The sequence below is a fragment of the Amia ocellicauda genome, chromosome 9 (assembly GCF_036373705.1).
Source record: "Amia ocellicauda isolate fAmiCal2 chromosome 9, fAmiCal2.hap1, whole genome shotgun sequence".
NCBI classification, from domain to species: Eukaryota; Metazoa; Chordata; class Actinopteri; order Amiiformes; family Amiidae; genus Amia; species Amia ocellicauda.
The window spans coordinates 16,905,866-16,931,842 of NC_089858.1; the positions used below are offsets into that span (position 1 = coordinate 16,905,866).

The window sequence follows — 25,977 nt, forward strand, 5'->3', positions numbered from 1 at the left end:
GCTAAATATTTTAACAGCATGGATAATATTTTACATGACAAAATCCATCATTTAAATGTCAAAATGTGATTCTTTTGTGGATCTTGCAAAACAGTTGCTCTTTGAAAAATATATTTACTCTATTGCATTTTGGACTTCTCAGCCACCATAGTCTACATTTCTGAATGAGCTCACTTATTAAAAACAAAACTATTTTAGTCTTGGTTAGTAAGCATCTTGGAGAAATAATCTGGCACACATTTAAACAATGGGTATGTGGGTATGTTTTTTAAAAATGTAATATTTCCACTTCCCATCACCTTCATCTAAAAAACAAATATTGAGCCACTATACACAACATGTGGGGAAAAGCTACACAACCCTGGCAAGAATGTAATTATGAAAGCATTATTTACCACTGCGATTCCTACACGAAGCAATGAAGACACACTGATGCAAGAATGTGTTTATTGTACATGAGATGAGAAACCACTTGAGGCAGCAGACAACAGTAAAAACAGTCACCCCCTCCTCAGAGGAAAAGCCAGAAAGAAGTTGTGATGTGATGTGCATCTTACAGAGTCAAAGCTCCTCCAGCCTGTATCCCTTAACCCTGACTGCAATTCATGAACATGCAAACCAACAGCCCTGTCTCCCGCAGGCGAGCACGGCTCTCTGCCCCCCCATCAGGGAGTCAGTGACACCTCAGAGCAGCATCTACAACCATTAATACAATTTCACCATTTTAGCAATTAACCTTCATCACTGAAGCATCTCTCTGTATTCCACGAATGTCTACCTGTCAAAGTAAGAGTCCAAAAAAACATTTTGAACGACTCCAACAATACATACCAGCATCACAGACAAGGTGAGGGAAAATACTTATACGTTTACAATTGGGACATTGTGGAAACTTCCATCTTCTCTGAGTGGGTACTGCTCTACCTGCTCATAAACACGTCTTAGCCAATGCCATCGAACACCAATGGGAGCTGTGACTTGAGCCGAGGTGCCACTGTTGTCACCCAGTTGAGTCCCTTCTGACGCGACGCAAGGAAGAACCGGCCTCAATGGCGGCCATAAGGAGCTCTTTGTTCCTGGTTAAAACTGCCATCTGTGCAACTGCCAAACTTTCGACACCTTTTCTTTTTTAAATTCAGGTTTAACACCTGCTAACCTCCCTATTGCGAGGTCCGGGATCACTTTAGAAAGAGTACAACTTGTCCTGATTGCAGTCAATTTATACCCCCCTCCCCAAATTAATTAAATTGCCATTATTAATAAGATGTCCCTTACATTGTACAAGAAAGGTAGATCAGGCTTCACGACTTTCTGACGACAACCGCACAGGTCTGCAGGACAGCAAGGGACAAACACGGCAAACAAGCGGCCCCACGTGTGCCGAGCGGTCAGGGCCGGCTACGCTGCCGAGAGAGAGAGAGGCTGCCAGCTTCATGACACCGCAGAGCGGAGAGGAAGCACGGGGGGAGGGAGGGGAATAGCAGCCGGTGGGAGAGAGTAGATTGCTCAACAGCAAACAGGTTTCTCTATCGCTGCATATCCATTAATTGCATTTATTTAACCCTCTAAAAAGACTATTTATATATTACTTCCGCAAAACAATAAAAAAATAAATTAAAAAAGGCAGAAATAAGTGCACTTAGTGGGCAGTATCCCATTACTGTGTCTGTGTGCAGGGCTCCCTGTCAGCCCGCCAGCCCCATTACCACCTGTTTAGTGTTTCGTGTTGCTGCAGCCAGAGCGTTTAATGACAAGCGGGCTTTAAATTATGAATGGTGCTGCCGCCGGGGCTCGGCTCTGGTGATGCAGTCTGTCTGGGAAACCACACAGCTCTCCCCTTTTGTCTACTGCTGCCTGTGTCTCTGCTCTTGTGCGTCTCCATGGCCTCTCTGTGTACACATGGAGCTCCCTCGCTCTCTCTCTGACAATCCGTGCTCTAAGTGCTATAGGTCTGTAAACAACAGCTGTGTGTATATGAAGGCTTAGGGACAAAACTTAAGAGAAAACGGTTATTAGTCTCTACATACATCTATCACTTTATTAATCTGCCAAAATATTATACCAATATACCAACACCCAATATTGATGGTTGTATGTAAGCGTACAGAATTAGGAATCTCATTCAAATAAGAAGAGAGAGAAAGTGTGTATCTGTCTATCAATTAGTGAGCGTCTCCCTCGGTCTCCGTTTCCGCCTCTCTGGGTGTGGCCGCGCTGGCAGGTCAGTGGGTCACAGTTTGCTGGCGAGGCGGGGGAGGGCGCGGGGGGCGGGGAAGCCGGCGTCGAAGGCGGCGTTGAGCACATCATCCAGACAAGCGGCCAGCACGAAGTCTAGCTCGGCACGCACCGGGGCCGGGATCTCCTCTAGGTCCTTCTCGTTCCTCTTGGGAATTATAATCCGCTTTAATCCCGCTCTGTGCGCCGCCAAGACCTTATCCTTGATCCCTCCCACCTGATGGAAAGACGGCACATGCACACATCCACAAATAGAGAGACAAGTCATAAATGTAGGCATTAGAATATACACTTGAACAGAGTCACAAGTAACTGAGCCGCCCCCCTACGTCTATAACTTGATTTATACTAAACCCCCAGCGATCCATTCCCTGAAAGTTACAGCGAGAGTTTCCCTCAAATTCCTGCACGTCAGCAGCGCAACAAAACCACAGTCAATTCTCCCGGGGCTCAGACGCAGCACACAGCTGCAGCTCAGTGTAGACGAGCCCTCAGCAGCCGGCAAGACACCATGGTCGGGTGACGGGCCGCTCGCCACGTGGTTTCAGTATGAGCACTGCCAGTATGCCTTCACGGAGTTACCGCACTCTGTGAATCACAGTGCTGCCCGGACACTTGTACGAGGTGTCGCGTGCCAACCGGGGGCCTGGATACCACTCAGGGTCCCGTCATGTTTGTGGAAACGCAACCACAGTAACTGGGTTTGAAGCAAAACTCCACTTTCTCGTTTCCCTACGTGTCAGGGCCCGAGCAGGCCGAAACAGCACAGTCAGCATCTCATACACACTCCGTGGGATTTTTATTCTTTTGGAACGTCACAGAGTTCTATGGGGAAGCACAAACTGCGGAGCCGTGTCTTCTGCCTCGTCATTCCCCGACCGCGAACTGGGGCTGAGGGCGTGGGACTGCCCGGGGCTGCGAGTAATACAGCACGGGTGACGTTTACATTTTCTAAGCATTTCTGGGGCTTTAGTCACCTGAAGAGCTAAAGCGAAGACCTTATTTTTTTTTTCTCTCTCTGGGTTTTGTTTCCCCCACACCCCCTCTCAATGAGAAATGTGTCAGTTTGAGTCTCACTCACACACAAACTGTGACTGTATTTCAGCGTGCGTTTCAGTGTGTCAGAGCACGCCTCTCGGCTCCTCTCAGCCTGTGACTCAGCCTCTCAGTGTGAGAGAGTGTCAGTGTGACAGGCAGGATGCATCCCATCAGGGCGGCACTGGAGTTTCACACTCAGTCTCAAAGGGTTACAGTGAGAGAGATGCGGGCCACTCTGAGCCCCTAAAAGGAAAGTGTTAAGAGTGTCAGGGTGAGTGTCCCAGCATTAGAGCTTCAGTATGTAGGTCAGAGGTCGGAGGTCACACTCACCGGCAGCACCAGCCCCCTGAGTGTGATCTCTCCGGTCATGGCCACATCGGAGCGCACGAGTCGCCCACTGAACAGAGAGGCCAGGCAGGTCACCATTGTGACGCCAGCCGAGGGGCCGTCCTTGGTCACCGCGCCCGCTGGGAAGTGCAGGTGGATGTCAGTGCCTTCCAGGGGGTCCGGACTGCCTGCAGCTACACACGGGAACACAGCGCGTCAATGAAACACACCCACACACAGGGAAACAATTGAGAGATACAGAATCACACTGTGGTTAATAGAACTAATACAACACAGCCATTAAAAACCATCCTGACTGCCTTTCCCCCTCTGACCCCCGAGCGCAGACTCACCATTGGTCAGGTTGTAGGTCTTGGCATTGCTGCGCAGCCAGCTGATGGCCAGGTGAGCGGACTCCTTCATGACGTCGCCCAGCTGGCCAGTCAGGGTGAGCTGGCCGTCGCCTTCCATGCGGCTGGCCTCCACGAACATGATCTCCCCCCCAAGGGGTGTCCAGGCCAGGCCAATGGCCACGCCAGGCAGCGTCAGCCGCTCCGACACCTGCACGCACACAGGCACAGACTCCACTCAGACTGCGGTACTGTTATAGACGCACTGGTCAAGCTGCAGCTTGTTCACTGACGCGCGCATGTGTGAGAACAATCAGCACACACCACTATTATTAACAATATTGATAACTTAAATAAAAGTAACCATATAACATAACAATCAAACTAATTAAGGGCGAGGGTGAGAGTGTGGGGAACCAAATTTGCTGTATCTGACCACCCCCCCTCTCCACAGTAGCCCTTTCCCCTACACACACCCTGGCGTTCTCCTTCCTCTGCCCTTCGTCTTCCCAGCCGCTCAAATTCCAGTCCCGGTGTGGAAAGCCAGCCTGCTCAGAATGCACCCCCCCCCCACCCCAGAATGCCGTGCTCCGGGCCGTGGCCGCTGTAAGGGGAGACTGCCGGGAACGGAATGCACCGAGTCACAGCCTGGCAGGTGGCTCCCATAAAAACCCAGGACACGAGATACTGGCGAGCCCTCAGCTCAGTTTGTTTCTGTGTCAGGGTGGAAATAAAGGGCCAGAGCATGCCAGCCCCTCCCAGCAGCAGTGCCCCATAGCCTAATGTCTGGGGGGAGGACACAACCCACCCTCGTTAAAGGAGTGCAGAGGCTGGAAAACCTCCAGCACAAAAAGACATGCATATACAGTTAGGTCCATAAATATTTGGACAGTGACACAATAGTCATCATTTTGGCTCTGTACGCCACCACAATGGATTTGAAAGGGAACAATCAATATGTGCTTCAAGTGTAGACTTTCATTTTTAATTTCAGGGTAGTTACATCCAAATTGGGTGAACGGTGTAGGAATTACACCCATTTTTACATGTGGCCCCCCAATTTAAGGGGCTCAAAAGTAATTGGACAAACTAACATAATCATGAATTCAATTGTGAATTGCTTCAGAACATTGGATGGCGCTTCACAGTACAGATGGACAATGACCCCGAAGCTAACTGCAAAAGCAAGCCAAGACTTTTTTTTAAGGTGAAGAAATTGAATATTCTGCAATAGCCAAGTCAATCATCTGACCTGAAACCAATTGAGCAGCATTTCACTTTCACTTACAAGGCAAAATGCCCCAAGATCAAGCAGGAACTAAAGACAGCTGCAGTGCAGGCCTGGCAGAGCATCACCAGGGAAGAAACCCAGCATCTGGTGATGTTTATGGGTTCCAGACTTCAGGCAGTCATTGACTGCAAAGGATTTGCCACCAAGTATTGAAACTCACAATTTTATTCATGATTATGTTAGTTTGTCCAAAGAGTTTTGAGCCCCTAAACGTGGGAGGACCACATATGAAAATGGGTGTAATTCCTACACCGTTCACCCAATGTGGATGTAACTACCCTCAAATTAAAGATGAAAGTCTACACTTATAGAGCCAAAATTATGACAATTGTGTCACTGTCCAAATATTTATGGACCTAACTGTATATTTATCCCCTCCAGAGAAGGGAGCTTTGCCTGCAACACAAGTCAGCTGCCCGGATGGCCATCTCTGTGAGGCCCTGCGCTCTGCCCCAAGCCGTGGCTCCTGGCTGCTCACCTCCATCTCAAAGAGGGGCGGCCCCAGGATGTCTTTGAGGGCGTGTCGGTCGATCACGATGGGCATCTCGGGGGGCAGTGCCAGGTCAGCCGACCCCCCTAGAGAGTCCTCCCTGCCCTCCCCCTCCGCCTCCACCTTCTCCTGGCCTGCAGACACACGGAGACAGATGAGAGACGCACGGACAAACACACACAAGACGCAGACGACACAGCGGTGCCTCAACAGTGTGCTGGACAGGTCTTGGTCACCAGCAGGGGGACAAAGACACAGAGACTGACAGAACCAGATCTGGATGGAGGGGGAGAAAGAGCAGAGAGAGGGATGGAGGGAGTGAGGGGTATGTGTGCGGAGACCCAGGAGCTCATCCACAAGAGCAGGCAGGTACGAGAGAAGGGCCCTGCAACAGACTCAGGGAACGCAGCCTCACTATGGCAAAAGCATTATTAATAGAAGGAGAAGGAAACCGCTCCTTCTCATCCCTGGCCCCTAAGTGGTGGAACGACTTTCCCACTGAAGGTAAGACAGCAGAGTCCTTGACCTCCTTCCGGCACTAACTCAAAACACATCTTTTCAGACAGTACTTGTAGTTTAGTCATTTACTCTCCTGTAAGATAGCACTTATACAACGTTTTGTCATACTACTTGCCTTGCATTACTATTACTGGTTTGAATTGCACTGTATTATGTGAATTGGAATTTGTAATGTTTTATGCCTTGAACTGCACTGTATTTTTGCAGTTTGTATTGCTCTTATATTTAGTCGGCCTGAATAAGGGCATCTGCTAATAAATAAATAATAATATTATTGTAGATATTTTTTTTGCAGAGTAAAAGACACAAAACAACCCAGGGCAGGACCCTGTACAGGGGCGATGGAGGTACTGATAATCCCCCCACACCCTGCCCTGCCCATCCTAGGCTGCTCCTCCAGCACACCCTGGTGCTCTGTGTTCAGCCTGCTGCCTGGCCCTGGTGTGAGCGGGGCAGCAAGTGGATATAAACACGATCGAGACGCATTCAGAAGCAGCATGAGCCCAAAGACATGTTCAGAAGACAGAGAGGAAAAAAAGTAATGAAGTAATGAACATGCTAAATGCACATCATGCTCTCTCTCCTCACAGTGCACTGAGGATGTGTGAAAAACAGGATGGCGGGGGGGCGGATAAAGAGAAGAGAAAGCAGTGCTGCTGGGAGGCTGGCTTTGTTGGCAGACAGGCCCACGTTCTTGTTACAACCAACTGAAACGCCACACCAGGTCCGGAGCCAAGACCCTGTCCTCAGCTACTCGTGGATTGGTTTTGTTTAGAATTTTTATCCCCCTCTCAATCTCCAAGCACAGAAACGGTGGCTGAAAAACAGAGGCAAAGCGGTAGAGAGAGAGAGATGAAAAGGACAGAGAGGTGGGGGGGGGCGGTGTGGCCTGCCTGGGCTTGTGACAGCTGTTCAGAGTCACAGTGCAGCCCAGCAGAGTCAGCCCTGCGCTTTACAGACAGCTTTGTTGGGACGTCAAATAGTGTCACGGTTACCTGGCAACAGAGCGCAGGGAGCGCTCGCGCGCTCTCTCGCTCTCGCTCTCTCGCTCTCGCTCTCTCTCTCGCTCTCTCTCTCTCTCTCGCTCTCTCTCTCGCTCTCTCTCTCTCTCTCTCTCGAGGCCATATGGCCCTCAGCACTGCACGCTATAAGGCACAGCCACAACTGCAGCGTAAACAGACCCCAGGGCTGTTAACTGCCAGCCTAATGCCTATCGCTGTTACGCAACATTTCTGTGAAATAGGGGAGCAGCTGGTTCAGGGCACGTGTGGTGACACAATGCCCCCTAACCCCCCCACACCAATAGCAAGAGCACTCAGTGCAGCTGTATGATGGATGGGGGGGGGGGCAGGGCTGTGGGGAAGGACGCAGGGTGTTAGGATTCCCCCGGGCGGGGGGCAGGGGTGATTGATTTCGATGCATGCACCGCAAGGAGGAGCTGGTGCTGACTGAATGATGCCCCGCTGTCTCGTGACAGGCCAGCGTGGGGCCGCTGTGCTGTGGTTGCTATGGTGGTGTGTTATGGGTGAGTGTTAGTGCGGGGGGGGGATGTAGTACCTGCAGCGTCTGGCCCGGGGGGGACATGTTCAGCCTTTGCAACCTTGTGACCCTCAGCCACCTTCACAGCCACAGCCCGACAGATGGCGCCATACTTCCTCTCCAGAGAGCGGACCCCCGCCTCACGCGTGTACCTGCACAGAGGGGCAGGGGGGCACAGTGAGCCAGAGACACAGAAGGGCAATCAGACATCTATATCAACCTCTCCCAGTGTCTCTGTCAGTATATCCACATACTCCCGCCTCTCCCTCAGGCCAGTCTTAGTGTACAACAGTGTACTGCCACTCAGATAGGGGCTGCACGCAGCGCACGGACCTGCTGATGATGTCCACGGTGCTCTCCTGGGGGATCTGGACCTGCTGGGGGGTCAGGCCATGCTGCTCCAGCTGGTGAGGGATCAGGTGGCGGTGAGCGATCTCAACCTTCTCCTCCTGGGTGTACCCTGTGAACACACAGACGCAGCATTAATGGAAGATGAATGATAAGGGGTGAAACTGAAAATGAAAACTTAAATTCATATTTATACCTATACATGGCGATGAGAATTATGGACTTTACACAGCTGGGGGGACACACATTCTGTCTACAAAATCTTATTTCCATTCAGACTTTAGAGACAGACAGCACTGGCTCCCATCCCAGGGCATTTGCCCCTTGAGCTTTGACCCCTGACCTGGCACCTGCAGCACCTCCATCCTGTCCAGCAGGGCGGGCGGGATGGTTGCCGTGGTATTTGCCGTTGCGATGAACAGCACCTGGGAGAGGTCAAAGGCCACGTTGAGGTAGTGGTCTGTGAAGCTGTGGTTCTGCTCCGGGTCCAACACCTAGGGAAAAATAAACAAATACCCATCACAATAATAATAATTACAGTAAACTGGCTGAGAAAGAGTGTAAACACATCAACTGGCACACGCACACGCACACACACTCTTTCAGATGAAAGGCCGGAGCTGGCAGCCCCGATGTTTGTAGTCTGTGCGTGCGTGCGTGCGTGCATGCATGCGGTACACTGCCTAATCTCACTGCCAGAAATGCAAATCACGGCTTTGTTTTGCTTTTGCCCTTTTTATTTTCATTTTAGTTTTGTTTTGGTCTGGTTTGGGTTACATTCTGTCCCCCGCCCCCCCTCCAACTGCAATGGTATTTCCTCGACAGTAATCAGGCGTTCCGTCACAGTCAGATCCACAGGGTCTTGTGCTGCTGTGGTTTAGCTTCAGTTTCTGAGCCCTATCCTGTCACACAAGTTAACTTGGCCCTTGGTAGTGGAGGAGAAGGCCAGCAAAAACCTTGGGTGAATGACCGACCGTTCCCTCAGGGCAAAAGGACAATACACCACGATGCCAACTAGAGAGAGTTCATCAGCATCTGCACATGCCAGTAACGACTGAGTGACCAGCCTAGCATGGATGAACCAAAGCAGAGTTCAGTACAGTTCAGTATAACACCACTGACATTTAAATGTCACCTGTCTAACATTAGTAATTCTAAAGCAGAGCACTTCAGATGAGGAGGAGTTCCCAGTGCCTGTCAAGGTCAGTGTGTAAAGCAAGCAGCACTGAAGACTACAGCACCAACACAGCCCCATCTCAGGGCAGCCGGCTCTCAGCGCCAGTTAGGGCTGTACAACCCACGGGGCAACGGGGAGACTGCACTCCGTCACACTGCCAGGCATGGCACACTCGGCGGTGCATTGAGCCCTGGGTACAGGGTACAGCTGTGTGAGCCTGAGGGGGTAGGAGAGGAGGAGGGGAGCAGAGTGTTTCTAATTATAGGCGTCCCTGATAGAGCCCCCTGAGGCAACAGACCCCACCACCACCTCTGCTCTCGGACTGGAGCGCACATTAAATTACAAAAATAAAACTAATAAATGTCTTTTGGGTGAATGTCTGGCGGCCAGGCCTGCGGAGGACGGACACAAGGGAACACTGTTCCACGTGACGCCTCTATAGCCAGACGAGGCTGTGAAAAACAACCGCTCACATCCCTCCACCCCCCCCCCACTCCCCTCTGTCCCTCTCATAGAGCCTGCAGGCCCCAACACAAGACAACACAGGCCCACAAGCCCCCCGGCCAGGGGAGGAGGTCGAAAAAGGGAAAGCAGTTTCCTGCAGGGTGTCCATTTTCAGCATCCCCCCCCACCCCGATGCCCTTTAACAACAAAGGACAATCCAGCCGGATCAGCGACGCCAGCCCCAGAGTCAAATTCCTGAGCCATGAATAAAGGAGTGGGGAGGAGAGAGGGCAGAGAGGAGAGCAGAGGGAACAGGACTGCATCCCCTCTTCCATCTCTCAGCACTGAAATACACAGGAAGCAGTTGTTTTTCTTAGTTTTTTTTGGGGTGGTTTTCTAATCCATGGACTTTCTTTAAAAAAATGAAAAAAAAAACAAGTTAAAAGTGAGCCAAACTACAGCATGGCTCCTCCACGCTCCCTGTGGACAGACTGGCCCCTGACCCCTGCAGCCTCTCTAACACAGGCACTGGACACGGCAGCGGATCCCAGATCACAAAAGGAGCTCTGCACACTGTTCAAAGCTGGGACACGGGGGATCAGGAATGGTGTCTGGGGGCCATTTCAGTGTCTATGCCCTGCTCAGCATGCCTGAGGAAGAGGCACTCTCTGTGAAGCTGGTCCTGCGGTCAGCCTCCCTGCTGGCAGCTCTGCATCGTCTCAATTGTATATTGTCTTTATAAAACATTTATATAACGTTTTTATAAAACATCTTTGCTTTCTGCAAAAGCCTGTACTGGGTGTGCACAGCATAACAGCGCCACCCACCACCCACCACCCCCCACTCTTCCCTCATCCTTCCTTCCTTCCTGCATGCCTTTCTCACTCCCCTCCCCCCCAAACAGACAGTGTGTGTGTTGGGGGGGGGGGGGGGCTGGTGTGAAAAGTTGAACAAGCCGACGCCCATCTCCCCCAAGGAACGGCAGCAGTGGGGAGCGGAGTAACGCTCACGTTCTGGGCAGCCAAAAGCAGGAGCCGAAGCGCAGTGCCTTCAGACTGGCCAAGGAGCACAGCGCCGAGGCAGGACAGTGCAGGACACCAGGGCCCTGGGACAAAAACAACACGCCCAGCGCACTGCAGAGCACGCCAGTTCAAGTGCCACAAGCCACTGAGCCAATGTGGAGGAGCCTGGAGTCAGGACACCTGTGCCAACTCATGACACCTTCTATTCACTAGCACCAGGATGAGTACTGGTATTCATCTGGGTAGAGAGTTGCCTGTTACCCAGTTACTCAGTTGCCCAGCGGACGGACACAAGAGGACCACGAGTGTGGACACGGGCGTCAGGCTGAGCGAGTCCATACACACTAGTGTGATCAGGGCCATGAGTTACAGTGTATGTGAGTTGCTGTGTATGTGCCTGTGAGTCAGTCTATGTCTATGCACATGTTTAATCATACATGCATGCCTTGGCGTATCTTTACATAATGGTGTGTTGTGTGTATGTACATTAATCTGTACATGTGTGTTCAATCATAAATGTGGGTCCGAAATTGTGTTTGTCATACCTGCGTGCATGTATGTGTAAACCCATGCTTTTGTGCGTCTATACATGAGTTTGTGTGGGTGTGGGTGCGGGTGCATGTGTGTGTTTGAAGGCGATACACACAGGGGCACAATGCCTGGTGCCAGAGTGGCAGTGCAGGGAAACAGCCTGTCCACATAGCCAGCCCTGCCCTGCCTGCTGTAGGTCCCCTCTCGCCCAGAGCCGCAGCCTTTCATCGGAGCTGACAGACACACCTGGCTGCTAATCAATAGGCCCCTTCTTCAGTTCAAGGGGGTTTTCTTTCCTTCTTTTCTCCCCCCCCCTCTTTTTGTTGTTTTTATCATCTTTCTGAGAGAAGAGAAATAACAAGGCCCCCTAATCTCCAGTCAAAGGCGTTGGTGAATTTTCACGACTAAAAGGAGAGAAGGAATTTGAACTCTGAAACAAAAAAACACACAAAAAGAAATAATAACATCGGTATGTATAAAGGAAGGATTGCGATCTGCCACACTTGGTTTAAGGGGGAGACGTGACCACACACAAAGTAAACACGTAAAGAAGAAACAGCCCATTCGAGGACAAGTGCTGTGAAACACGAGCGGGCTCGGGGTCTGTGTGTTTTATGACATGAAAGGGAGTCAATTTGAACGGGCGCTGTGTAACGTCAGTCGGTGCTCAACGCTTTGACAGACAGCTGCCTGTGATTGACAATGACTGAGCCAAGCTGTCGCACGTTCCTCCTGCTGCACCACCATCTCCTTACGCTCCACCCCCTGCCCTCACCCCCGTTCCCCCTCACCCAATGCCCCAGAACCCCCTGCCCCCACTGACCTCCAGGAGGGCGGCTGCGGGGTCACCCTGCAGGCTCTTGCCCAGCTTGTCCACCTCGTCCAGCAGGAAGACAGGGTTGTTGACGCCCACGCTCTTCAGCCCATTGAGGATGCGGCCGGGCATGCTGCCCACGTAGGTGCGCCTGCAGGGGAGGGGGTGCAGAGAGAGCCTCGAGTGAGGCAGGGACCTCAACACACACAGGGGCACAGCCACACCTGCAAAACTGTTCTCTCTGAGGAGCAGTGACACAAACTCCCACTTTGATCACTGCACTGCTGAACTGTGTAGTTTCACCACTACTTTCATCATCATTACATTATGAGAGGACCTACTTTTTGCAACTTAAGAAATAGAAATTCATCGCTCCCCTCAGAGCAGGGGTCCTACACTGCCTCCCCTGGGGTTTCCCCGAACAAGAGGACATGGCGACCTCTGACCTGTGTCCGCGGATGTCGGACTGGTCGCAGACGCCGCCCAGCGCGATGCGGTGAAATTCACGGCCCAGTGTCTTGGCGATGGAGCGGCCCACGCTGGTCTTGCCCACGCCAGGTGGCCCCACGAAGCACAGGATGGGGCCCTTCAGGTTGTTCTTGAGCTGCCGCACCGCCAGATACTCCAGCACGCGCTTCTTCAGCTTCTCCATGGCGTAGTGGTCACTGTCCAGCAGCACGCGGGCCGCACGGATGTCCAGGCAGTCTGCAGAGGAGGGGGAGGTGGGCGGAGAGGGAGAGAGGACGAAGAGAGTTTAGTCACTCCTGACCATGGGACTGCTCTGGCTGCGCTGGAGCCAGTTCCTTACGGTTTGTTTGTTTTGTTCATTAATTAAGTGAGAGAGAGCGTCAGGAGTGGGGGGGGTGGCAGTGTGTGTGGAGGCGGAGGTGGAGGAGGAACACAGGATTGAGCTCCCACAGCGTGATGTGACACCCAGCGCTCAACAAAATACCCACAGAGGGGAACACGCAGCACAGCTGAACTTCACTTCACTTCAGAAGACACTTCCTACGAACAGCCTCCACCCACCTCCAGCACCCAGGGCGGGCAGGAATCGGGCCGACTCCATGACCTTCTGACCGCCTGTGACCCTGTGTAAATTACAGGCCTGGCGATCAAGCGATACCTGCAATTTTCCTCTATTCCTCAGGCCGTCTCGGCTGCCAGCCCCACTCTCCCCTGCAGCGCGGCAACCCAGGCAAGCCGCCACAGGCAGGCAGGGGGATTAGTGGAAACCAAAACAGTATTTAAACAGCAGGGCTCTCGGAAGGCACCTCACGCACACCTCCCACAGAGGACACGACTGTGCAGCCCAGCAGGTAATGGGTTTGACATACTGTGGTATGAGGAGATCTGTCATTCTTAAGCCAGAAATTAATGACTTAAGATGCTTCATAAGCTGTAATGCAATATGCCTGGGATCTCTCTGCCCCACTCTTCATTCTTGCTTTGCTTTTAACTTTTTTGTGACTGTCTGTGTCTGTCTGACAGACACTCATTTCCATGCACACAGATGGGCACGTATACGCTCAGCAACAGACAACAACACGTGCACACTCAGCAGCTCCTTACACCCACGCAGGCCACCGCAAGTGTGTGAGAAGCACCAGCGTCAGCAAGCCTGTCTGCTGTCTGGCGGCCAGGGCTGTGTGAGGGGGCAGGGAGCTCAGAGGTGCACTACCCTGCCCGTCTGCTGCCCTGCCTCTCATGATCCCAGAGGAGCCCCTGCAGAGCACAGCAGAGCAGGACAAAGCAACATGCCACACAACACAGCCAAGCAGACAAGACATAAGCTCATGTGTGTACGTGCGATAGGGGGCACATCTGTGCATGCTCATGCATGCATGTGTGCGTCAGAGTTGTGTTTCTGTGCACTGCGATTGTGCCCAGGATCAGCACGCCAGTGTCTGAGCGCCGTGTGAGAGCGTCACGCTCGGCTGCGAAGCTGTCAGGAGGCCAGGGGAGAGATAGTAGCCTGACTCCCACACCACACTGACAGCTACCCAGCTGGAAAATCTGCAACACAGCATACGGCCTTCAGCCAAACACAACCCCTCCCACTTTCACAAAACTACCACCACCCCAACTCATACCCCCAGCGCCAGGCCAGACACGCTGCCACAGTCCCCGCAGCTCCTCTCTACCCTTGCTGGCACTGCAGACAGAATGGCTGCGTCACTGCCCTACTCTTGGAGGGCTGACTGGTTCTCACGCTCTACTGCAGCTTGGCTATGCAAAGGGCCTGGTGATGGTGCTTTCTGGCAAAAGGCAACGACTGCCAGTCAGACTGCCAGGATTGCTCTCTGTAGCACACGGTAAGGCACAGAAGACACGGTCTATCACAAGCATGTAATCATTGACCTCAGCACTCAGCACTGCAACACGTGCGATCACTGGGGCTTTGGGTGCCCCTGCAAACATCACGGTCTTCTGCTCCCCCTGGTGGCAATAACCAGTATTGCATTTAGCAGCTGAGAATGAGGGTCAAGCTACAGCAGTGCAGCAGTGTGTGCATCTGTGTGCGTGTGTTTTATTCAGACAGAGTACCAGGGAGAGGGGGTAGGCAGTGAGGGAGACCAGCAGAGAAAGAATGCTAAACAGAGATGGAGAGAAAGAGAGAGAGACACGAACTGGGGCACCTGCCTCTGGACTGTGCAGTGAAGAAGAGAGCCCTGAAATGCTGGCTACACCTGAAACACAACCACCCAGAGTCCCTTCAGCACAGTGTCCTGAAACAGCAACAATGAACCCCACACAAAGACCCTCAGCCCACTGGCACTGAGGCTCTGAGACTCCCCCCCAGCTCAAACCCTTCACTGCAGCCCTGCACTCCAGCTACATCAGCAATGGGCTGAACAAACCAAACAGCACAACAAGTTGGACTGCTGCCACAGGGCCCTGAGCAGAGGACACGTCCCCACAGACCCCTGACACTGGTCAAAGACCCCAAGCTGAGACGCACTCTGACCAAATACAGACTCAGCGATCACAGCCTGGAGGTGGAGACACAGGCAGACCTGGACCTCCTGGGGAGGTAGAGACAGAGGCACACTTCGTCATGCCAAATTCACACAGAGCCAACAGAGCCCCCGACTCCCCCAGCTCAACACACAGGCGTGGCTCAGAGTGGGGCTGGGCAGCACAGAGACAGCACAGCCTGCCACAGGGCCAGAGAACACCCGTCTCTTAGCCTCCACCAGCAACACAGCGCACTAGCCCTGTAAATGTCTGGAAATACATGGACAATATCTGTACACGTCAAATCTGTACTGCTACTTGACATACAGACAGACGGGCAGGCAGTGTTACCTGTGGTGCTCTTGCTCCAGGGCAGCTCCACCATGAGCTCCAGGTAGTTGCGTGTGAGGGCGTACTCCGGCATGGACTGCGGCATCTTCTTCAGCCTGAGACACACACACAGTCCCTCATTAACACACCACATTGAACACACACACAGTCCCTTACATTAGTCTTCCAATAACATCACTCCTTACCATACAGAACACACATACACGCGTCATTGGTCTGCGTCGACGGTACAGGTTATAAAAGTTATATGAAACCTCATGCTGGGTGAGAGTGCAGTGTAGTGTAGGGGGGCCTCCCTCCCGCAGAGGGCGCTGTACCGTTTGAGCTCTTTGAGACAGACGCGTAGCGCGGGCTCGGGCATGTTGGCCGCCCTGATCTTCCTCTCCAGCAGCGCCGTGTCATCACTGTCCTCCTCCTCTTCCTCCTCATCCAGTGAGAACTGCAACCCCCGCCGCACTGGCCGCACAGACAGCACCTGAGAGAGGGAGAGGGGAAGAGAGGGTTCAGGAGAGGGGAGGATCAATTAAAGCATGTTAACTTCATCAGCAGCAGCTCTGAGGACGGGAGAAATGTGGTTTACCTGGCCCAATTAAGATAATCAGTGCCAAAACTCACTGCAAGGCATCGTTAACATTAAAGTGTCTGTCAGTTACCAATATGGTTATTACTTATGTATTGCTATATTGATTTTTTTTTTAGCAAGGTAAAAAGTTCACATCTCATCTAAGCAGGGGACGGGGGACGGGGGACGGGGGACGTACCCTCTTGTCGTCATCAGGACGTGGCTTCCTGGTCTTCTGGAGCAGCTTCAGTCCCTCAATCTGTCTGGTCAGCAACGGCAACGTCTTCTTGAATCGCTCCTCCAGCCCCAGAGCGTCCAGCACCTGAGAGCACAGCACAGCCCAACAGTGAGGGCTGCACACACACTGCAACTGCACCACACACGGAGGGGAGAAGGAGAGAGGGAGAGAGAAAGCCAGAGAAGGAGAGAGATGGAGAGAGGGGGGGAGAGAAAGATAGAGGGCTATCACCAGCCTCACCCAGGAGGTCCTACCTGCAGCTTCTCCTTGTTGGAGGTGCGGATCATGGCGGCCAGGACGTCGGGCAGCGTCTCACGAGGCAGGCTGTCCAGCAGGCGGCGCAGCTTGGCCACCACTGGCACTGACATGTCCAACATGTCCACAAGCTGAGAGGACGAGCAGGAAGGACAAAATCTCAGATACAGTTAAGCGAGAAACAGAGACCCACAGACACACTAGCACTGTCACCAACACACACGCACAGACACAGTGAAACCGTCACCAACACACACAGATGGAGACACACACACTCGGAGACACAGCCCCTCTGACCTGCACGGCAGCCTGGTAGAAGTGCTGCGAAAGCTCCCCCAGATGGCCGTCCGCACTGAGCTGCTCCATCTGGTCCAGCTGTTGCACCTCAGCCAGGGGGAAGGGCCGCTCCTTCAGCAGCTGGATCAGGCGGAACCGGCACAGGCCCGTGATCAGCAGGGTGTAGTGCGGCTTCGGCCAGTTACTGCCCACCACCTGCACCGCCAGCCCTGCAGTGCCAATCCTGGGACACGGAGAGAGGGGAGGAACAGAGGGGCAGGGCGGGAGAGTGGAGGCCAGTAGAAATAGGGATGGAGGGAGAGAGGCATTCATATTATTGTTTGATTAGTATTGCAAGTACCACCACGTTATTTCAATATGTGAATTGTGCAATTAAGTTTTTGAACCACTCAGAATAATATGCTCGCTGTATCTCTTTTTCAAGTCAGTATGAAATCGCCTGGGAGCCCTTGGGGTGGATCCTTGTTCTGCCTCCGTGCCCTTTGACTTTGAACCGCCTCGGCGCTGGCTTTATGGTTAGAAACTGGTAGGAGGAGCACATTTTGAGAGTTGAAAGACTACACGCAACAGTAAGTTATACATTAACTAATAATACTGAACAGGCCACGCTGCTGTACTCGTGTCCAGGCGCAGACTCGCCGAGTTTTCTAGAAAGACTGGCAGCGGCGGTTTACATACCCACAGATTTCATCCCCGGAAAAATACGGCAGCACCGACTAGACCTACATGCAAACATCATCTCTCCATCGTGAAGCCACTCGCACTTCACAAGAAAACACACAGTGTGCACGGCAGTGCCGTCGACTGATCTCATACATTGCAACTGTGTTTGATTCCCATTATTCTAAATCAAACTGCAGCCACTCCCGCATTATTCTGTATATATGCCAAGTATGTATGTATAATTATATGTGGTGCTTCAGTGTTTTTTTACAGTGGGTGGTTATGTGCAACTAACACAGACAGTGCAGTCGGGGGGTGGGGGCTGTACCGCTACCTGTGCAGGGCAGGCAGGTCCTCCGTGTCGTGCTCCGGGTCGCGGGTGTTCGGGATCACCCCGATGATCGTGCTTTTCAGCGAGGTGCCCTTTAAAAGCCTGCTTTTTACGAGCTGCATGTTGCGGGACGTGTCGACGCTGATCCGCATCGTGGAGCCCGGTAACAGCACCCCTTCGTGCGTGAGCAGCAGCGGCATGCGGCTGGGGATCCGGATCCCGCTGTTAGACGACATGACCGGCGGCTTGTCCACCCCCAGAAGAGACAGTCGCGGAGTCCCACTGCGGGCACCTGTGTCCGGCGGTCTGGCCGCGGTCTCTGCGTCCTGCACTGCGCGGATCGTACGATCAGCTGAGGCGAATGAAAACAAGCTACGACAACTACGGCGAGTCGTGAGGCACAAGAAGCGTCGACGGCTCAGGCGAGAGTCATCAAAGCGCCGCCTGCTGGGCAAATTCGCAGGAGCACCGTGGGATTAGCTCATGACGTCATAAATTAAGGCATGTTTACTTTACAAACAGGTTTACTGGGAGAAGTGTGAAGCATCGTGTGAAGCCAGTAACATGAAACAACATTAGTGGCTTCCGGTAGTAAAACCGGAAGTTTCTCTGGGTTCTGATTATTAAATTATAGTCTCATTGGTTTCTCTGGGTTCCTGACGTTCCTGATTAATCATAAAACATAAATTATAATAATACCAATATGTATAATAATAATAAATAATTATATATGTTCATCATCCATATATCATTATTTATTTACAATAAGTATTGTTTATATTCTTATTTTGATAGTACACATAATCCCTGTACTGACAGGGTTTCCTGTAATTGACAAGAACAAAGAAAGTACTTTGACATTTATTAAAACATGTCTAATTTACTATGTATTGAACACAGCAGTACAAACAGATGAAGAAAATATAGCCTAAAAGATAGCAACCGTGTAACTGACAAATGTACTGAACCGATGTAAAAAAAGCACATCAGCATTGAAGAACCCAGTCTGGATGCATAGATGGTAAATGTATTTATTTAACATGCCAGGCCTGGAAGGGGCCCAACATGGAAGCACTCTACCTCAGCAGAGACTTATTGAACAGCACAAGTGGTCAGCCTTTTATACATTGCAGGGCATGTGGGTCTGTGGCCGGGGTCTGTCACTGGGGGTTTGCCAGAGTGTTATCTTGAGGTCAGATTTCTGACTCTTGTAATGTTCATGGTAGTCTTCCTCGGAAGAGGTGTGGGATCCAAAGAACAGATGTCTTCCTTTGATATACTAGGCAAGGTCCATCCGTCCGTAACTGTCAATCGCTCATTAACAAAAACAGTTCCTGCCTATCTGGAGAAAAGATTAAATCCACAAACAGACTTTTAACAAACAGCTGTGGGCCCTCTCTCTCTCTGCAGTTTTATTATTGACAGGAATGTCTAGAGGGTATGTCCTGAACAACTTGCAAAATTGGTTGTTGCTACCATAATACATTTACTTTGATTGGTCTGTATATTATTATTAATATAAAACATAATACAGTTTATATAAAACATTAATAACAGCTCACCTATTGGCAATAGAGCGAAGTGAAAAGAAGCCAAAAGAATCGTGTGTGTCCATCCACACACACTGGCATCACTGGCCATGAGGACGGATTATGGGCTGAAGCACTAAGAGCGGAGGCCAGTGTGAGAGGGGAGAATATGCACTGATGTGTCATGGCATGTGGGTAGAGAACCTGTGGAATAAATGTGAGGGAAATTCATTGTTGCTGGTTCCTGTGAAGACAGATAATAGTAGTTATTTTTCTATTCATCTGTATCAACATCAGTATTATTAGCATCAGTAATGTAGCTATTCTTGATTTCCCAGGACATTACTGTCTGTTGACAATGTTGCTTGATTTGTAGTAGTAAGCAGCTTGTCTTATCTCTCTCTCAGTATTTTCTTTTCATTCCTCTCAGGCTGCTTGTCTGGGGGAGTTGAGCTCACTGACACTTTCACTGCCCCCCACCCCTCCCTGGGGGGGGGGGGTGGTGGATCCCTTCCTGATTGATAGGGTATTTCTGTTTGTGAAAGGACTATTTCCATACAATTTCATGACTTTAGGCTTTAAACTATATCTCATTCAATTATTTATTGAATTTATTTATTCAATTTGTACCTCAGGAAAACAAATTTAAAAAGAAAATGTGTCCATAATATGATTTTTAACAAACAAATATTTGTCCTTCTGGGTCTTAGAGGACACCATTATTATTCATTTACTTTTATTATTATTATTAATCTATTTATTTAGTGTATATTTTATATTACTTTAACATTATTCTTATAATAGAATATATTATTTATATCTTATTTCTGATGCCTTATGCACTCTGTATACAGTTAATTGTTTAGATCCTCATTAATCCGTTGTTAAAACATCGATAACTGCATAATTTTAAATATGATACTGAAATTATTGGTTACTTCCCTTCTCCATCTTATTCTGGACTATGCACAATATTAAAAATACAATGCATACAAACCAGACATTTACCTTACATAACCTTCAGACTATATATATATATACATACATAAACACACAAAGCACATACATATTGAAAGATAATTCAGATATTAGATTAGTGGTGTGTTTTGTCTCAAACAGCCCTGATCATTTATTTATTTACGATGTTATTATTATTTAAAATAAGATGTAAATGAATCTCTTTCAATTATTTCACTACTTCGGTGTTTTATTGATCCATTATGATACATATCTTCACTAAATTCTTATTATTCAGACAAAGAATTATAGAAACTTTGTCGTTTTTTATCCTGTTTTTTATCCTGTATACTGGGGGTCCAGTCATGATCCCACTCTGTCTTTACCATTTTAAGTTTAACATTTTTAAACTTGTAGGAATTCACATACAGACATGTATTGTAATGCCATTACACCAATCCTATCTTTGCCAACGATGGGGCTATATCGTTGGACTTTTAAAAACAGACAAATCACCTGGGCCAGATGGTATATTTCCAACAATACTTAAAGAAATGATCAGTCTATAATTTTAATGGTAGGTGTATTTTAACAGTGAGAGACAGAATAACAACAAAAAAATACAGAAAAACGCATTTCAAAAAAGTTATAAATTGATTTGCATGTTAATGAGGGAAATAAGTATTTGACCCCTTCGACTTAGTACTTGGTGGCAAAACCCTTGTTGGCAATCACAGAGGTCAGACGTTTCTTGTAGTTGGCCACCAGGTTTGCACACATCTCAGGAGGGATTTTGTCCCACTCCTCTTTGCAGATCCTCTCCAAGTCATTAAGGTTTCGAGGCTGACGTTTGGCAACTCGAACCTTCAGCTCCCTCCACAGATTTTCTATGGGATTAAGGTCTGGAGACTGGCTAGGCCACTCCAGGATCTTAATGTGCTTCTTCTTGGTCCACTCCTTTGTTGCCTTGGCTGTGTGTTTTGGGTCATTGTCATGCTCCCTTTAAGAGAGTGCCCCTAATCTCAGCTCGTTACCTGTATAAAATACACCTGGGAGCCAGAAATCTTGCTGATTGATAGGGGATCAAATACTTATTTCCATCATTAACATGCAAATCAATTTATAACTTTTTTGAAATGCGTTTTTCTGGATTTTGTTGTTGTTATTCTGTCTCTCACTGTTAAAATACACCTACCATTAAAATTATAGACTGATCATTTCATTGTCAGTGGGCAAACATACAAAATCAGCAGGGGATCAAATACTTTTTTCCCTCACTGTATATATAGAGACTCTCACCTGAGGAGGTCATGTTAATATGGCAGACAGTGACCGTTGGATTGAACTGCACTCCAGGTGCTTGTGTGTTGACACTCCGTGTGCATACAGGCATACAGGCATACAGACTAGTTGAAGGACAGGCTGAGAACAGAGAGGGGAAGGCAAAGACAAATGAGAAAGGAAAGACGCAGAACAGAAAAGCAATAGAGTCAGAGGGACACTAGTTAGAGAACCAATGGCAAACTGTGATCACAATATGGTTAGCTTTGAGGCATTCTTTCAAAAAACAAGGACCAAGTCTAAAACAATGGTCTACGATTTTAGAAATGCAAACCTTGAAGGTATGAAGCGGCACTTAGAAGAGGTAGACTGGAGCACACTGGATACAGATTCAGTCGAAAATGGATGGTTATATTTTAAGAATATACTACTTGAGGCTCAGGAGACATTTGTACCAAAACTTGTACAAAAACATTGGCCAAAATGGTTTAATAGAGGTATGCAAAAAGGGATCAGGAAAGCAAAGAGGGAAATAGAAAGAAACATAGCTCTTGGAGCTAAAACTAATGCAAAGAGGTTTTTTCAATACTGCAACAGCAGAGGTCAATGAGCAAGTGAAACAGCTAAAGGGCAAAAATTGAGGTATCTTGGAAAACGAACAAGATGTGGCAAATGTTCTAAATGAGTATTTCACAGAGGTTTTTACAAAAGAAAAAATGGATAACATGCCACAGGTTGACAATCAGTCCAGTCAAACCCTAAGAGAGATCAGGATAAATGAGGAGGAGGTACTAAAGGGACTAGCAGAATTAGAAACAAACAAATCACCTGGGCCAGATGGTATATTTCCAACAGCACTTAAAGAAATTAGGGAAATTATTTATAGGCCGCTAACTCGATTATTCCAAATGACACTTAGAACAGGGGATGTGCCAACTGACTGGAAGACGGCAAATGTCATCCAATCCACAAGAAAGGGGACAAAACTGAGCCAGGAAATTACAGACCAATCAGTCTCACCTGCATCACCTGTAAAATGTTGGAAAAAATAATTAGACAGAAAATTGAGGAGCATCTTAATGAAAAACATATTCTTAGAGATAGTCAACATGGGTTTAGATGAGGCAGATCATGTCTTACTAATTTATTGGAGTTTTTTGAACATGCAACTGCAGCTGTAGATCATGTGAAAGCATATGATATGATATACTTAGATTTCCAAAAAGCTTTTGATAAGGTTCCACACCAAAGACTGATCCTCAAATTGGAAGCTGTTGGCATTCAGGGTAATGTAAGTAGATGGATTATGAACTGGTTGGTATAGGAAACAGAGGGTTAGAGGAGGAGGAGGAAGGAACAGAGGAATTAGAATAGTTGCTTCTAACTGGAGTGAGGATTGCTAACTATCCCAGAGTCCAAACTTGTAAAATTTGCAGATGATACTAAAAATAGGCGGCTCAGCAGATACAATCTCAGCAGCACAGGCTATTCAAAGGGACTTAGATAATATTCATAGGGTCGACACCTGGCAGATGAGATTCAATGTGGACAAGTGCAAGGTACTACATGCAGGTAACAGAAATGTCCACTATAATTACACTGTGGGACGAATAGAACGAGATGAAGTAACGCATGAGAAAGAGCTAGGGTCTATGACCCCGTTCACACTTGAGATTTGGGTCATAGATTTAGGCCGGCTTTTTGACCGGGCCTAAATGTGACTGTGACGCGCCGGCCCTGGGCTGGGTGGAAGCGTCATCGTGTGACTCAAGCCCCGCCCCCCGAGACGCCGCTTCGTCCCGCGGAATAAACATAGAGTAAACACAGAGTAAACACACAATAAACACAGAGTAAACACAGAGTAAACACACAATAAACACAGAGTAAACACACAATAAACACAGAGTAAACACAGAGTAAACACAATAAACACAGAGTAAACACAGAGTAAACACACAATAAACACACAATAAACACAGAGTAAACACACAATAAACACAGAGTAAACACAGAGTAAACACACAATAAACACAGAGTAAACACGGGCACCGACACAGCTACGCACTGCAGGACACAGTATTGTCTCTGTATTGTTTGAATGTCATATCGATCTATATTCTTAAATGTACTGATCCATTTCGCTAGCTCACATCTTTATATATATTATAAAAGTCTAGGCTAAGTAATGAGTTATAATGTAAACAGTTAAAACTACTCGGTCGATTAAAATAAAAGTGTGTGGCTGGTAAACTTGCTATTGTTTGTTCTTGTACTAAGTATGATTGAAGTCTGAAATTTAACAGCATGCATTTTACACGTGGAAATTGCATTGTGTAATTGTGAACGGGACCATAACTTTATTAATTATCCCAATTTTGCATCAAAACGATATAAATTTAACCGAAGCAGGTTTCCATTCAAATCAATGCATTTTAATATGAGACCAGCTGTTTACTATCCAATCCGAAATGCAGTTATATTGAGCTGAGCAGTACGATCACAAATGCCAGCGTTAGAGGTAAAACTGGGCCGATGCAGAAATGAAAGCGCGGTTACAATGAGGATGAAGATACAGTTACAACACAAACCGCAGGAGCGCAGCTGCTGTCTGAGGATATAAAACTACAGACGCGTCACAGAGGCTGCTTTCAATGCACACGATTTACTGTGATTTAATGCAGATGTCCTAATGAAGGTGCTTCGCTTTCGGGTGAATTAAATAACAGCACTTAGACTTGCAGAACCGAAGATAGACATTTGTAAAGGGAAATATATGAATTAGATTCCCCATTGAACCAGCACATTTTTAATTATATTAGAAAGCTTCGGCTGCAAAGGGTTAAGATTACTTTCAAAGAAAATATATAACCGATCAATAGCCTATATATTTACATCAATATTATTAACTTGTGATTATGAATACATTGCATACACCTGTAATCAGATCTAATGTCCTGCGTCACTGGTTTGTTTGAGCAGATTTGTTTATTCCCGGCATGCATTTAGTTTAGGCCGCTTTTCGCCCGCATATATGTGACACACTGAGGCTCCTAAAAGCGCAAGTGTGAACGGGGTGTCTGAGAAAAGCCGGACTGAATTTGAGGCCCCCAGGGCCGGCCTAATAAGTGTGAACGGGGTCTATGTGGACTCCTCACTTTCTCCATCCAAACAATGTGGGGAAGCAATAAAAAAGGCAAACACAATGTTAGGGTATTTTGTAAGTGTAGAATTGAGAACAAGGGCAGTAATGTTCAGACTGTACAATGCCCTAGTTAGAGCTCATCTGGATACTGTGGACAGTTCTGGGCTCCACACTTCAAGAAAGATAATCGCTGCTCTAGAGGCAGTTCAGAGGAGAGCAACCAGACTTATTCCAGGTCTGAAGGGAATGTCCTACTGAGAGACTGAGGAACTGAACCTTTTCACCCTGGAACAGAGGAGACTACGTGGGGACTTGATCCAAGTCTTCAAAATCATGAAAGGCATCGACCACATCAAACCAGAGGAGCTTTTCCAGATCAGCAGGGACACACGCACCCAGGGACACAAATGGAAATTGGGCTTCAAGGCATTCAAGACGGAAAACAGGAGACACTTCTTTACACAGAGAGTCTCACAATCTGAACAAACTCCCCAGCGATGTGGTTGAGCTGAAAATTTGGGAACATTTAAAAATAGACTGGATAGGATCCTTGGATCACTTAGTTATTAATGTACACCAAACGCGCACGATGCGTCAAATGGCCTCCTCTCATTTGTAAACTTTATTATGTTCTTATGTTCTTACTAAGAGCTGACATAAGTGAGACAGGTTGTAGAAAGTCTAGGGCAGCAGGGAGGCAGTCTGGAGAGAGGGAGACAGACTTTGTAAATACTTTAAACAATATTGATATAATCATTTTTGACATGAAACCTGACCTGAACACAAACTGCCCAAATGGATATGGAGATCTCCTCCTCCCTTCATCAAGCACATAAAAAGTAAGTGTGGCTGGAGCTCTGGAGTGGTGGTGGTGTGATCTCTCCTCATCTCCATGGCAGCCACATACCAGTGTCTGAGACTCCACAGAAAACTCATTCAAAGCACTTCAGACACAGCACTGCACTAGACGTACTGTGAAACCCTAACACAGGTAATGCAATCACACTCTGGTCAAAATAAACAAAAGTATGGAAGCGCTCAAATTAAGAACTCTATTGAAAATAACATTTTCTGGGAGCCTGCCACAACCTGAATGCCAAAAAACAGGACAAACTGCTAGGTATTCAAAATGGAAACATCTGGACAAACTTTGAATCATTGTACCAGCCAATCTCTCATAAACAAGAACTAAAAACATTGGAGAGAGTGATTCAAGATCCCAATATACACTCACCTAAAGGATTATTAGGAACACCATACTAATACTGTGTTTGACCCCCTTTCGCCT

General features: G+C 48.5%; 2 protein-coding genes across 4 annotated transcripts in view; both read right to left on the reverse strand.

Moving 5' to 3' along the window:
* Positions 1-433: 433 nt before the first annotated feature.
* On the reverse strand, positions 434-18,152 carry lonp2 (lon peptidase 2, peroxisomal). The gene is made up of 15 exons (XM_066713482.1): positions 17,784-18,152; positions 16,787-17,009; positions 16,489-16,620; positions 16,196-16,318; positions 15,752-15,909; positions 15,435-15,529; positions 12,572-12,830; positions 12,135-12,276; positions 8,481-8,631; positions 8,123-8,249; positions 7,808-7,941; positions 5,720-5,865; positions 3,954-4,161; positions 3,604-3,794; positions 434-2,452 (listed from the first exon to the last, which is right to left on the reverse strand). Exons 1-15 carry the CDS (start codon positions 18,014-18,016, stop codon positions 2,231-2,233), a joined length of 2,544 nt encoding a protein of 847 aa, XP_066569579.1. The 5' UTR covers positions 18,017-18,152; the 3' UTR covers positions 434-2,230.
* A 641-nt stretch (positions 18,153-18,793) lies between these two features.
* il34 (interleukin 34) overlaps positions 18,794-25,977 on the reverse strand; it is a 29,140-nt gene continuing 21,956 nt past the window's right edge. For 2 of the 3 annotated variants that reach the window (XR_010819992.1, XR_010819993.1), the window contains exons 8-10: positions 21,566-21,688; positions 19,343-19,553; positions 18,795-19,122 (exon numbers count right to left, since the gene is read on the reverse strand). The gene's annotated coding sequence lies outside the window, so the exon portion shown is untranslated. Of the gene's footprint in view, positions 19,123-19,342; positions 19,554-21,565; positions 21,689-25,977 lie in introns of all 3 variants that reach the window. The other variant, XR_010819994.1, reaches the window with a different exon arrangement.

Coding starts and splice junctions, on each gene's coding strand:
- lonp2 (XM_066713482.1), bottom strand. CDS start 18,016: ATGTCGTCTAACAGCGGGATCCGGATCCCCAGCCGCATGCCGCTGCTG. Junction 15,910..16,195: donor GTCCTGATGACGACAAGAGG/GTACGTCCCCCG, acceptor TCCCTCTCTCAG/GTGCTGTCTGTGCGGCCAGT. Junction 2,453..3,603: donor TCAGGGGGCTGGTGCTGCCG/GTGAGTGTGACC, acceptor TCTTTCCATCAG/GTGGGAGGGATCAAGGATAA.